At 43.1% G+C, this 15,022-nt stretch overlaps 1 protein-coding gene across 3 annotated transcripts in view; it reads right to left on the bottom strand.

Annotated features, from left to right (window-relative positions):
* Positions 1 to 305: 305 nt before the first annotated feature.
* LOC115142634 (striatin-like) overlaps positions 306 to 15,022 on the bottom strand; it is a 74,141-nt gene continuing 59,424 nt past the window's right edge. For 2 of the 3 annotated variants that reach the window (XM_029682232.2, XM_029682233.2), the window contains exons 8-18: positions 13,590 to 13,700; positions 11,637 to 11,780; positions 11,207 to 11,343; positions 8,121 to 8,296; positions 7,616 to 7,663; positions 7,246 to 7,367; positions 6,773 to 6,940; positions 5,045 to 5,185; positions 4,490 to 4,591; positions 4,225 to 4,311; positions 306 to 3,920 (exon numbers count right to left, since the gene is read on the bottom strand). In XM_029682232.2, the coding sequence (XP_029538092.1) occupies positions 3,751 to 3,920; positions 4,225 to 4,311; positions 4,490 to 4,591; positions 5,045 to 5,185; positions 6,773 to 6,940; positions 7,246 to 7,367; positions 7,616 to 7,663; positions 8,121 to 8,296; positions 11,207 to 11,343; positions 11,637 to 11,780; positions 13,590 to 13,700 (1,406 nt within the window). In that variant the 3' untranslated portion in view covers positions 306 to 3,750. The remainder of the gene's footprint in view (positions 3,921 to 4,224; positions 4,312 to 4,489; positions 4,592 to 5,044; positions 5,186 to 6,772; positions 6,941 to 7,245; positions 7,368 to 7,615; positions 7,664 to 8,120; positions 8,297 to 11,206; positions 11,344 to 11,636; positions 11,781 to 13,589; positions 13,701 to 15,022) is intronic. The other variant, XM_029682234.2, reaches the window with a different exon arrangement.

Here is a 15,022-nt window from a genome sequence, read left to right as displayed (position 1 = left end):
CTTACACACTGGGAGAAGTACTACATTGTCAACAAATGGTACTTACGTACATACCAGTTCTATATGTATTTAAATAATTTACAAGTTAACATAAAACATGTTTTGAAAAGTATTATTGTTAGGACTTTTGAATGGTATAAACATTGCTATTGGATTACAATTAATATGGGGTTACTTAAAGTATTAATCAAATACAAATATATTTTCCTATAGGTAGGTATACACTTGAAATGGAAAATGTGTGAATGTTGAAGCAATGAAAGGCATTATTCTAAAGGTGGGAAACAAATACTACATTACCAGTATGATATACAACATATTCCTTTATTGTTGTTATTGATAAATCTGTCACTCCCATCTGAGAAAAAATACAATACATCATGAAAAAAAAAGAATAAACTATAATAACAATAATTATATGTACTGTATGTACAGTCCAATTAGCATATTTATCAAATTCACATCTTAAAATAATTCTCTATACAACTGGAGGTTAAAAGGGGAATTACTTTGATTTACAACAGGCAAACTTGGCTCCGCCCAATGCTTTGTGTTTTGTTTTTTCATTGGTTATTAATAGGTTCTTTGTTTTGTGTGATCTCTTTTCATACACTTTGTAGTGCTTGTAAGCAACACCCCCTGCTGCTCAGAACGGACAAGTGAATTTTAGACGCATATCTATGAGTCACCATTTAGACTAGAGCATTCTGCTTTTATACTGCCTATAACAACACGATAATTCTTTGTTCAAATCCTAGTTCTTGTCCGACTCCTGGTTCTGGAGGACCACTGTTTGCTTGGTTATTATTATTCCAATTGAGGACCGTATGCAGTCTTGATGGACAAACAGCGAACTAACAGGTCTCAAAAACGACAGCTCAATCAAACTGGTTTGGAGAAAACTAGTATCTAAAGTGGTTCTCCATGACCCAAAACACACACAAAAAGAAACACTAGCTTATGGTCAAGCCCTCACTATTCTGTCATTCAAATGGACATAAAGCCCATTAAAAGACATGAAATGTGAGCCAACCTGGTGAAATATGCTTCTTCCACATTGTGAGCAGCAGGGGGCCATATACTAACTCCTCTTTTGTTCAACTACTCAGTGTTGTGATGAGACTACTGTACGTTTACCACGACAAGCGCACCCATACATACTGACTCCATTTCACATCACCATGTTTAGCCACTCAATATACTGTGTTAATAAATATCTTTTTTTTTTATATATACTTTAAAACTGTACATGTTTTCTGTCCGCTCCCTTACATTGTCTAAGATTACCTGACACCAAAGAAAAATAAAAAGGAAAAAAATATCTTTGTACAACGCACCACACCAAATTCCCCACAGATTTTGATCCATCCTCGTCATTCAGCAGTCCTTATTTTAGAGACCAAAGCATTTGGTAGATAGTGAAATTCTAATCTCTCACATGTTCAACTGCAGATGAGACAATTTTGAGAATAAATGACAAAATCTTTCTTGTTTTGTAGTGCTCACAACCAAAGGCATACAACTTGTGATAAGACCGGCAAATCTCCAACCATTCCACTACAAAAGAAACAAAGTACACAAATCCCAAGGAATAACTGCTAAATGTTCAAGTAAAACAGAAAATATTCTTTAAAAAAATATTTACCTGTATTTAACAAGGATTGACCTTTTTCACCAACCATGTATAGTAAATAAAAAACTAGTAATTGCTCAAAATAATTTGACAAAATTCTATTTTCAAACAGTTATTACCTAAAGCATTTACCCTGCTTTCTGACCAGAGCTGGTCATATCACCTAAACACAGGAGCGTAGCTTGTGTGCAGTTGAGTACTGAGAGACCTCAGTTCTGCGGTCAAAAATGGGAGTCAAGGGGCTAACTCAGCACAAGGGCAAGCAGGATATCTATGAAGAAACTATCTTAGCAGTCATAGCCAACTTAGCATTAGCAAAATATCTAACTTAGCATTATAAGCTGAAAGAGCCAACTTAACGGTCACAGGAAACTTTACATGTGCAGGCTCTGTGTGAAGCATCTTGTCGTTGTAAGACAATACTTGGTTGATTCTTTTGGCTTAAATGACACGGAGGCATAAATAAATACACAGCTCAAATAAAATAAAAAACTAATCAAATGAATAAATTGTTTCACTGCAAACCATTTTTCAGTGCAGTTTGTCAGGTTGCTCAACTATAAATACACGATAAAGCAGCATGTATTCAAATGGGGTCAAACCACAACATTGATCAATCAATTCCATTAAATTGTGAAACAAAGTTTGAGTAATTCATCTACCGCTAGCAAAGTGTCAAAGGACAGATCTTGTTAAGAGTTAACGCTTCTACTTATGTTGGTACAGTATATTACAATGTTGTTGTCCTATTTATGTAAAGAATGGAACATCCAAACAACAAAAGAGGCACTCCTTGTACCTAGGCGAGCTGAAGCTGGAGCATAAAAGCATTTACAATTGAATTGGAAACTAAATGAAGTTGAAGGATGTGGCCTGTTTAAGTCAGTGTTTTGGCTGTACAGGCAATTTGGATTTCAACACTGATTCAACACCGAAGCAAAGCAAGCTGGAATACAAGGATGGCTTACTCACTTAGGTGACAGATTCATATGAGCTAATATGTAGGAATTTTGTTAGCAAAGTTTCATCACACAACTCAATTATTTTCATGGGGTTGGCTTTTCAAGAAGGTGCAAAGCAAGAGTATGGACAATAGGCACTACTTAAAAAGCTAAATTTTTACTTGTTTTAGAGATGAATTAATGGAGTCATTTCCAATTCGTTGTGATTACATACAAAACCACATGGACATATACAAAAGGCTATAATAAATCACACACCAAGGAAATGCAGGCTCATGGCCTTTACTTCAACTTCAAACTGACTTTCAGGTTTCTTTAAACTTATTTACCATTTTGCTTATTCAGGGGGACTCGAGTTCTGCACGCTACTGTATATTTCAGTGGATTGGAGGGCATTGTGGATCTCAACTCACTCGTTCAATAATTTAAACAGTACTGTGACTATTGACCACTAGCCGTATATATGCTGTGTACATCTGATGCAAATATAATTATTTTTAAACTCAGTTTTATGGATCAAATGGAATAGACAATGTCCAGTACTATGTTGGACAATAAATTATAACTTGTTGTTGAACACCCTGTCCACTCCTACTTTGCACACAAACTGTAAAATAACGTTGTCTGCAAGACTGACGAAAAAGGCACATTTTCATGAAATCTTTGAAAACGATGACATTGAAGACACAGGCAGTCTTAGGGGTGCCCGGGGAGGGAGGGGGGCAGAATACGAGTATTGTGTTTCTGTTAGTTAGGAAACGAACGCAATGTTTCTAAACGAGAGTACAGGTCTTGAGAATTTCCTGGATATCTGCTTGGTCTTTGTGATGTTTGACCACATCTCCTTCTGGTTTGGCTGTAGCACCCAGGCCCGCCCGGGTGGAAGGATAGTAGAGTAGCCCTCTTTCTCTCAAAACTCTAACGTTCACCCCTTTCAGCCTTCAAACCATCAGGTGTCTAACCATCCCTCTCGACTGCCACTGGTCAAGACTCAGACACCAGTGGCTAGTTACCCATCCACCTCACTACATTTCCTTCCACACTGCCTTTGAGTTGGGCTCCAACTCCCATCTCTCCCTTCAGTTACAACACAACTCCGCCCCTTTTTGATGGTCCTTCGAGCCGGACGCAGCTGTTAGCCATTGGGATTTGCGGTCATACGAAGACCTTGGCGAGCGCGTCGGCCCCGGCGCTGCCGATGTAGCACTTGGTGGGGTGGAACGCCACGTCGTGGATGGCCTCGTCCGACTTCTTGCGGTGCGCTGTGAATTCCTGGATGCACGTCTTGCTCTCCATATTCCACAGGCGGATGGAGCAGTCGTGGCCTAACAGGGCGGAGGATGGATGAGAACAAAAATATAAAGAAACAGGAACAAAAATATAAAGAAATAGGGAGTTAGAGTGAGAGAGGACGAAAGAGAGCTAGAGGGAAACGTTACAATTCTAAAAATGCCTTTTAGTGAAAGTTACCACAAGAAAGATCGAAGGGGGCTTCCGTTTCTGTGCTCAGATATTTGCCACACTGTCAGTTTGTATCTCCAGTTATGCAAGGAACAATATTGCTGTAATTACATGAAACGCTAACCAACATAAACACTAGTACTTCCCCGTTTCCAGATAAATACTTACTGCCAGACATCAGGTACAAGCCGTTGGGATCCACAGCTAAACTGGTGACTGCGTCCAGGTGGGCTACCATGGAGTGAATACATTTCCCTGTAATAGGAACCCGGGATGAGTACAAAAATCACTGTCCTCAATGTTGTATTTATACCAACTGTTATAAGTACACTTTATATTGTGACAACATGTGTTTGTCTTACTATGTATACATTTGATTTAAATTTGAATTCCAGCTGGAATGCCGGTTCAAAATGACAGCCTTCTAGCTCACCCGTGTTGTTGTCGAAGAACTGGATGTGTCGGTCCTCCTGGGCCGTGATGGTGATGGGCAGAGTGGGGTGACTCAGCACCTTGTTGATCTTGCATGGGGCTTCTGTGTGTGACAAGACATGGAACTCAATTGAACATTGCCCGATTAACCTTTCTCATTTACATTTAGTCATTTGTCAGAACAACAGGGTAAATGGGAGTTATAACTCGAGACAAACTGATTCTAAAGTAGGGAGTTGAAAGGAAAAGCCACAGAGCTATAACATACTTGGTGGGCACTAGGGTTATATTGCAGACTGTACTGATATACCAGCTGCTATAGCCTATTGCTAATAAAACAAAGAAATAGCTAGGGAAGCTTTCTGAAGAGAGTACACCAACAAAATAAAAGTATGACTTTTAATGCACAAACAAACATTTATGTTGTGACAAGAGGGGTAAAGGGCGTTGACGGAGAGAGCGCAAGAATAGGCAGTGAGCGCATAGTGCACTCAATTAGTCTCTTTTGAGTTACAAATCTATACAGTCACTGTGTAGAAATTGCAGCGGAGCTTACCGGGCTCTCCGGTCTGGTCCAGCTTGAGGATCAGCTGCCGCGTCTCCATGTTGAAGAGTCCGATCTCCCCCGTGCTGAACGACGTCACCATGTGGGCCGGCTCACTGCACACCAGGTCCACTGACGTGGGGACGCCCAGTTCTGAAACCGACAGAGTTGGAAAGGTTATGAGCTAATCTTAGAGCAGGAGTTATGTTGAAGGGGGCAGGATTTGAGTGTGGTGACCATAGAAATAGAATGCCATTCTATACATCTATTTCTATGGTGGTGACCTGGTCCTAGGTCAGACCTTTTTTATGGGGCTGATAGTGTCCTGAATTGAGCTAATTCTAGATCAGTTTCGCTCTGAATCAGACAGAGGTAGAGAGGTTAGTGTTTGGCTGTGGGGACCTGGCTAGTCCAAGGTCAGACCTCTTTTTGGGGCACGTAGAGTTCTGAATTGACTCAGAGGTTCCCAAACTTTTTTGACCCGCGACCCCACCATGTAAAAAAAGTTATGTAATCAACATTGGGACTATGAGTCTATTACAAAATCAGTCATATAATTAAAATAAATATATATTATTATTATTTTGAATTTTACCCCTTTTTCTCCCCAATTTCGTGGTATCCAATTGTTTTAGTAGCTACTATCTTGTCTCATTGCTACAACTCCCGTACGGGCTCGGGAGAGACGAAGGTTGAAAGTCATGCGTCCTCCGATACATAACCCAACCAAGCCGCACTGCTTCTTAACACAGCGCGCATCCAACCCGGAAGCCAGCCGCACCAATGTGTCGGAGGAAACACAGTGCACCTGGCAACCTTGGTTTTAGCGCGCACTGCGCCCGGCCCGCCACAGGAGTCACTGGTGTGCGATGAGACAAGGACATCCCTACCGGCCAAGCCCTTCCTAACCCGGACGACGCTAGGCCAATTGTGCGTCGCCCCACGGACCTCCCAGTCGCGGCCGGTTACGACAGAGCCTGGGCGCGAACCCAGGGTCTCTGGTGGCACAGCTAGCGCTGCAGTACAGCGCCCTTAACCACTGCGCCACCCGGGAGGCCCAGTCATATTATTTTTGACAGTTTTTCAATCTGAAGACAGTATGGTTTGAAGTGACTGAAATGCATCAGACAGGCATTGGGAAGTTCAGAAGATCAGCAGGCGATAATATTGTATGACTTTCTGTGTAGAAAAGAACATAATTGATGATGTTATTTCCCCCCCCCAGTCTGATTTAGTGCCTGGTCTTGTCAATTCTGTTCTAATGGCTTGTGTGCATAGTAGTAGCATAAACCATTCAAAAGAAGGACACATTTGTAGGAAGAAAACAGAAACCCCTCTGATTCTTACAACCGCATCTATCGGCTACCTTCTATGAACCACGGTTCAATTTTCACTCGCGAACCCATTTAGTTTTTTTTTAAATCGGGCATGGTGTCGCGACCCCTAGTTTGGGAAACCCCGGAGTAACTCTTTATCGAGCGGATTCAAGGTCATTGTGTACAATTACAAATATATTTTATAAGCTGATCCCAGAGCAGTGGTTATGTGGGACAGTCTGTGTAAGAGGGTCAATTAGGTGCTTTGTAAGCTGATTCTAGAGCAGGCACTGTGGAACATTAGGTGAAAATGTGTAAGGCATCTGTTTTATGAACTGATCCTAGGGCAGTGTTTGTATGGGGCAGCCAAAGTAAGTCTATTGGGGGATCATTTCGTCGATCTGATCTGCGTTCAGCTATTCACCTCCTTTCTCGTTGAAGACAGCGAGTGCGGGGGAGGTGTTGGCAGCGTTCCACAGGCGCACAGTGCCGTCCCCGGAGCAGGAGAGCAGGCGCTGGTGGGCCGAGCTGTAAACCACTCCCCACACTGAGTCAGTGTGACCAAGCAGTGCCCCCCGCAGCACCGAGGGCTCTATGGCAGGAAAGAGAGAGGGAGAGTTAGGAGGGAGAGGGAAAGAGATGAGGGAGAGATGCAGATTTAAGAGATGGGGAGAGTTCAGAGGGAGGGGAAAAGGAGAGAGGGAAATGATAGAGAACGAAAGATCATGTGGAGACAGGAAAAAAAAAAAAGAGTTGGATAAAGAGAGAAGCGTGAAAGAGGATGAAAGGAGTGTCAGGTGGAAAGAGTCAAGCGATCAGTGAAGAGATGAAGAGAATATGAAACAAGAGAAATGTGCTAATAATCAGAGGTGTAGCTAAGGCATCTTGGGGGTGTACCATATGAGTCATAGGGGTCGATATTGGGGTTGGGGGTGTTCCAGCTCTGAATGGTTCCATCCACCCCCCCACTGAAGCACTGCTCCCCTGTAGAGCTCATGGTCACACACAACACCGCACCCCTACAGAACACAGGAAAACTCATCTCATTATTAACTATAACTTGTTTTGGCGAAGACAAAACACAACATCTCACTCCTACAGGAGAAAGTGGCAATACCTGTCATTATAAAATTCAACCATTTTTCTTTCACTTATGCAAAGATAAAAGTTAATTTGCTTGAACAAATGATTCATGTATACAAGAGTATCGGTCCAGCTGTCCATTTATAAAAAGGTTGGGTTATAGTGGATAAGGAAGGTTACTCACCGATGGGCCCGGAATGTATAGATGGGCTCCACATCTAGGGCAGCACACCTAGGAAGACAGACAGGGGATATAACTACCTTTGATGTACATATTCAACGAACATACGCTAAGTAGAACAAAATGGCCCATTACAGCCATCAGAAATGCATAAGCAGAAAAAGGCATGCTTTAGCTATCGATTGTCTTTTCGCAATAGTGCTCTTAACAATTCCAAATGACTCTTACCCCATTGAAAGTGACCAAGTTACCCACGTTCACTACTTAGGTACCTGCTTAAAAGCATCATTGTCTTTGACTGGCAGCTGGGTCTTATTCATTAGTGCACACTGAGAGTTTCTTTACTACTGTGTATCGCTCTTATCTTGGTCAGGTCGTCATTGTAAAGAGAATGTGTTCTCAATTACTTACCTGGTTAAATAAAGGCAAACATTTGAATTGTTTTGAGTCTAGTAAATACAACCCAGGTGTTTGACTGACAACAGTGTAGGCCTATGTGAGCTCTTACTTCTTGGCGGGGGCGGTCTTCTGGAGGTTCCACAGTTTGAGGGTGTGGTCCTCGGAGGCAGTGACCAGGACGGGCTCCACGGGATGGAAGGCCAGGCCCCGGATGGAGTCAAAGTGGCTCCGCAGCGTGAACTTGGGGCTCCATGTCTTCCGCAGCGCATCCTGACTGTTGGTCACCTGAGTTAAAATGAAAAAGAGTTTCGATATCAATTGGAGATATGTAACAAAATACAAGTTATGCCCACAGATGTCCCCCTTCTGACCACCTCCTCCCTTTGCTCAAGCCATGTGGTTCCCTCTTGATTGTCTCTCCATCTGTTTGAGGCAACAACTCCGGCTGAAAATCGCAGTCCAGACCTACTGTCTTACAGCTGTTATTTGCTTGTTTTTTGTTTAGCTTTTTCAAGCAAGCACTTATTATTAGGATTCAAGCCTAAGTGCTGTACAATCATGTTTCAGAAGGTATAGCAAGCTAGGGAGTCACTAGTTTTGACTTATTTATTTCAATTTACAAAAAGTAACTTACGTGGTCACGCCAGACAAAAAATAAAAAGGGTTGTTCCTGTTTGCAATGCAAGTTCAGTGGCGCTATGCTCTTCACCGAGTCTGCTAAATATGTCTGCAATGTGCCTCTTGTGCTTGACCCCGGTCACTGCTTATCCTTTTAATTTCCTGCTTGTTAGAGCTGCAACATCTTAGTATGAAAGTTACCATACAAACGTTAATGTTATCTAACGCACACAAATCCATTCCTATTTTGAGATGAGTGTGTCCATCATATAAATATAATTCTAACACTAAGGTGTCCTCCCACACTGGGTCCAACTGAGCAATATGACACTCAGTCTCTTCAACCACAACCTCAATCTGCATGCTAGCTCTCCACAGCAATACAACCGCAGTTCACTTCACATTCAATTGATCTGGAGTGTGTATGTGCACGTATGTGCCTGTGTCTCTGTGTGCCTGAGTGTGAGTGTGTGTGTGTCAATAAAAGTGAAAGTCAAAGCCCATGCTAATCAGACTAGCCTGTTTAAATATTGACATTTTGAAAGCTTTGAAAAATAGTTTGGACCTTTAGATAAATACAGTTCATTCAGAAAGTATTCAGATCCCCTGACTTTTTCCACAAAAATATATGAAATATCACATTCACATAAGTATTCAGACCCTTTACTCAGTACTTTGTTGAAGCATCTTTGTCAGCGATTACAGCCTTGAGTCTTCTTGGGTACGACGCTACAAGCTTGGCACACTGTCAGGTTGGATGGGGAGCATCGCTGCACAGCTATTTTCAGGTCTCTCCAGAGATGTTTGATCAGGTTCAAGTCCGGGCTCTGGCTGGGCCACTCAAGGACATTGAGACTCGTCTCGAAGCCACTCCTGTGTTGTCTTGGCTGCGTGTTTAGGCTCAGTGTCCTGTTGGAAGGTGAACCTGAGCGCTCTGGAGTAGGTTATCAAGTATCTCTCTGTACTTTCCCTCGATGTTGACTAGTCTCCCAGTCCCTGCTGCATGATGCAAAAATGTCTAAAAACCTGTTTTCGCTTTGTCATTATGGGGTAGTGTGTGTAGATTGGGATTTTTTATTTATTTAATCGATTTTAGAATAACGTAACAAAATGTGGAAAAGGTCAAGGGGTCTGAATACTTTCCGAAGGCACTGTATATGCCTTTCTACTTAGTGTTCTAGTTTAGAAGCTCAAAGTCTCTAAATCTAGCCAATCAATTTATCTTTTTCTACATGGAAATGTGAAGCAGTAGATATTTGCTGCCCCGAGGGACCTAAGTGCTGAAAGAGTTGTCCATGGGGCTCCACAGGCTTTAGGTCATGTAGATAAATAGCTAATTTACCTGGGTGCGAACACGCCATATTTATATATACAGCAGAAAATGTCATTTGTGAATGCTGCTGCCCGCTGTTTGGTGGTGGTGCCCTTTGATCTGATTAGCTGAATGTTGTACTGTCTGTCAAAAGATTGCCAAGTCCGTGCCGCCTGTTTTCCTTCATTTTGTTATGATTGCGGTGGTCATCACAACCTCTCCCTCAACGTGATCAAGATAAAGGCGATGATTGTGGTCTACAGGAAAAGGAGGACCGAGCACGCCACCATTCTCATCTACGGGGCTGTAGTGGAACAGATTGAGAGCTTGAGAGAATGACAAAACCTATTCCCCCACAAGAGACTGAAAATATTTGGCATGGGTCCTCAGATGCTCAAAAGGTTCAACAGCTGCACCATCGAAAGCACTGGTTGCATCACTGCTTGGTATGGCAACTGCTCGGCCTCCGACCGCAAGGCACTACAAAGGGGAGTGCGTACGGCCCAGTATGTCACCAAGCTTCCTGCCATCCAGGACCTCTATACCAGGCGGCGTCAGAAGAAGGCCCTAAAATTGTCAAAGACTCCAGCCACGCTAGTAATAGACTGTTCTCTCTGCTACTGCACGGCAAGCGGTACACAAGCACCAAGTCTAGGTCCAAGAGGCTTCTAAACAGCTTCTACCCCCAAGCCATAAGACTCCTGAACATCAAATCAAATAGCTACCCAGACTATTTGCATTGCCCCCCCCCCACCCCCACTTTTACTCTGCTGCTACTCTCTGTTTATTATCTATGCATAGTCACTTTAATAACTCTACCTACATGTACATTTTACCTGAATTACCTCGACTAACCAGTGCCCCTGCACATTGTCTTTGTACCGGTAACCCCTGTATATAACCTCGCTATTGTTATTTTACTGCTGCTCTTTAATTATTTGTTACTTTTATTTCCTATTTTTTTTAAAGGTATTTTCTAAAAACGGCATTGTTGTAAGTATTTGGCGCATGTGACAAATAAAATTTGATATGTAAATAAAATTCCCTTTGGGACAATAAAGTGTTGTTTATGTCATAATAAAGGTTTTCATTAATTTATTCATTCACTGCTAGCTGCCTTGCCATTGCATCTGGCAGTGGTTGGTGCCCAGTGTAAGGAAGGACTAACGCAACTCAAATTGTAGACCAGGCTGTCGGCTTTCTTGGCCACGCCCCCCTTACTCCCCCTCACCCTCTCTTCCTTCCTTGCAGATGTAGGTACTCACGTCGTAGGCCAGGCTGTCTGCCTCATTGGCCACAGTGAGGCCCGCCAGCTCGCCCAGGCCCAGCTCGCTCTCCGCCGCCTCGTCCGGCCCCATAATGAACGACTTCCCTGACGTGGGCGGAAACGTCATGGCCTCCACTGGGATGGATGGACGGACAGTGAGAAAGATGGACAGACCAGACAAAATAGGCAGATGGACAGAGCCAGACAAACAAATTAGACAGATACCAGAAAAGTAGGGAAAAATTAACAGACGGACAAACAGAAGTCAAAAACACTAAACGACTGCTACTGGTATTTGGGCCTATTAGATATTGTTGTGTAAAATTGTCAATTTGTAAATTAAATTATTTACAGTCAATTGTGTATATTTGGAAATTGTGCACTCTGTAAATTCAAACCCTTTGGGGACAATTAAGCTCTCGTCTTACCTTCCTCGGGGTGGCCCACTTCGTGCTCGTTGAGCCTGGGGACGCTGGGCCGGGACGGCGGTGTCACGGGGGGCTGCATGGAGGGGAGGTCCTCGGCGTCTCGCAGGTTGGCCAGCATATCCTGCAGTTTGGACCGGTTAGGCCCTAGGAGGAGGAGGAAGATGAGAAGAGGATCATGGAGAAGGAGTATAGACAGAGAAGGAAAGGAGAGGGAGGAAGGAGGAGGAAGAGGAGAAGTAGCAGTATACAGAGAGGATCAGGAAGGAAAAGAGTCAAAGAAAGAAAGGAGAGGGATAAGGAAGACGAGAAGAGGAGAATGGAAGGTCATCTTCTTAGAGTAGAAGGGCACGCAATCCTCATCTTAAATACCGTTGGGCAGGGGTCACTGGCTCGTTGGAGTTACTGGGTGCACAGGGTTTTGTACCAGCCCAGCACTACTAATCAGTTTCAAATAATCCACATTTTTCAGTCTGAACCATAATTAAGTTGAATCAGGTGCATTAGTGCTGGTCTGGAACAAAAGACTGCACTCCAAGTAGCTCGGAGTTGGAGACCCATGCTGGAAGGCTGATTGAAAAAAATCAAAAATCAAAAAGTGATGCAGAGAATGGACAAGATAACAGGGCCCGTATGCATAAAGCATCACAAAGTAGCAGTGCTGATTAAGGATCAGTTTAGCTTTTTAGATAATCATTTATATGATTTTATGGACAGGGGGAACCTGATCCTAGCTCAGCGCTGCTACTCAGGGGCGGCAGATAGCCTAGTGGCTAGAATGTTGGGCCAGTAACTGAAATGTTGCTAGATCGAATCCCCGTGCTGACAAGGTAAAAATCTGTTGTTCTGCCCCTGAACAAGGCAGTTACTCCACTGTTCCTAAGCCGTCATTGAAAATAAGAATTTGTTCTTAACTGACTTGCCTAGTTAAATAAAGGGACTTTAAAAAATGTATTTGTATTTATTTAAATACTCAGAAACTTTATAGGATTGAAGCCACAAATAAGCAGATTGAAGAGCAGATCCATGGCTGATGCTTGGCGAAAGACGACTTCGTAGCTTGAACATAGAAATAACTCATAGAACAACAAAAGCTTAAGTTGGGAGGAAAGGAGAGCGTTAAGTCACTGACACCGGCATACGTTCAGAGAAAATAAGAAGTTGGAATGTTTGAAAAATACCAGCACACATACAAAGACACAGGTGTAGCTGATAACCTATGGCGTAATAAAGACAGGTACAAACACGACGAAGCGGGATGGAATGTCTCAAGCGTAGGATGGTGCAACCAAATACATAGAATTACTAGAAGGGGCACGCCCATTCAAGACAATGAGGCCATAATGGGTAAGCCATTTCACTCATACTGAGTGTACCCGCGAGGGTGCAGTCAAATTGCTGTGGTCTGATGGGCTATGCCCTTTTTAGTAATTATATTTCTATGGACGCAACTTAAAACAGCAATGAGTAAGGTCGATACAGCGAGAGGGTTAGGAATGCAGCACAGTGCACTTTTCTTTTAGTGAATGTGGTTATAGTGATTGATCACTTACAAGAGTGATCAAATTGTCCTGCGCGGTTCTGAGCACTGTGAGGAGAGGCAGTGATTGCAATCCCATTAAAATGTTAACATACAAACATGTATGCGCGGAACCACACACAGAGGCACAGACACAAACATGGAGAAGATGGTACTAGATGGCCGAAATAGAGCGCCAAAACGAAGCGATGGGAGGAATAGTGTATCTAACGTGCTTAACGTGTCTGTTAAATATAATTTTTGCATGTTATAGTTGACCTCAGAGAGAGAGAGAGAGAGAGAGAGAGAGAGAGAGAGAGAGAGAGAGAGAGAGAGAGAGAGAGAGAGAGAGAGAGAGACAGAGAGAAGCTCTTATCACCAGGACAAGGAGAAAGAAAGCAATGGCGAGAAAGAAAGGGGAGGCCTGACAGACTTACTCTTCACCCCCTTTTTGCCCTTGCGCTCCTTCCTGTACTGCTCCTTGAGTTGGGCTATGAGGCCCTGGTCCACGTCCCAGGCCTCGGGCATGGGGCACTGCTCTTCCTTCTCTACACCCGAAGGAAGGGGTAGGGGGAAGGGGGGGCAGAAACCGAGAAGCCGGTCAGTGTCCAGAACTTTCTACTGAACCAGACCAAACGAAACTCAAATCCAAAGTGTTATGAAATTAAAAGGTGGTTCAAGTGAAGATGGCCTCTTTAATCCTAATATATGTATATATAGCCTGTAAAATGTATTGCAGAGACACTTGCCTAGTGTATTAACCCTATTGGAGCAGTGGTTAGCGAGTTTGCCTACGGAAAGGGAGATCTGGGTTTGAGACCGGCAATGTATTATTGCATTATTGCCGTTTTCTGCAGTATGTAAAAAAGTGTGTGATGGAAATTCTTCCTGTAATACTCCCCCACCCCACCCCACCACCGAGAGCCCCAAGTTTATGTTTTCTACAGGCCTTCGGGCCTCTCTCAAAGCACATATAGGGGGTGGTGATGTCAACACATAGGGGTCAGTCAGGAAGAGAATCGGTAAAATTCTCCTCATATGACAACAGGCAGGGATGGAACAGGAGAATAGAGTCATGCCTGACGGTTACCATCGCTGCGCCACTCGATATGGAAACACAAATGCACAAAACTGCCATTAAACAAAGGATTCGGGGGGGAGGGGTGTAGTAAAGAGCCAGATTGGCTTCCGACAAAAAGAAAATACAGCTGACATCAAATGCTGAATTTGATAGCCGGCAGCAATCCTGATTTTTTTTGCGTTAATGTATTCAAAAATATTCATGTCAAAGAAAGCGGTGTCCAGCCAAATAAGGTGACAACAAAGCATATGGTGAACAGCCGTCATGCCTCGCTCAGTCTCTGCAAGGCTTTGTCCTTTGTGCCGCACCGTCAACAACAGCATTACATGCTAATGTTAAGACAATGCAAATAACATTCAATACACCCCCCCCAAAAAAATATGCAACTCCATTCAACAATACTCCATCATGTTTTGAAATGTTCTATATATCAAAAGCAGCAACCATGTAGGTTTTATAATGTGAGCTGGCTAAAGAACTAAAAACACAACATATCATGTATTTCAACCAAAAATGTCAAATTATGTGGGGGACCTGTATCTATACCTATAAGCATATCACTATTCCTAATTTCAGATGCAGGCATGATCATACATGGTCCATAGGGCTCAGATCAAAAATAGTGCACCATATAGAGAATAGGGTGCCATTAGGACATACCCTCTTCTTCTTTTGCACCCCAGTATCTCTACTTGCAAATCATCATCTGCATAACTATCACTCCAGTAGTAATGCTAAATTGTAATTATTTTCACCTCTATGGCCTATGTATTGCCTACCTCCCTACTC

This window comes from Oncorhynchus nerka, linkage group LG15 (assembly GCF_034236695.1).
Source record: "Oncorhynchus nerka isolate Pitt River linkage group LG15, Oner_Uvic_2.0, whole genome shotgun sequence".
In the NCBI taxonomy this organism is placed as follows: Eukaryota; Metazoa; Chordata; class Actinopteri; order Salmoniformes; family Salmonidae; genus Oncorhynchus; species Oncorhynchus nerka.
The sequence above is the reverse complement of the archived record's forward strand: the minus strand, read 5'-3'. Positions and strand labels throughout refer to the sequence as shown.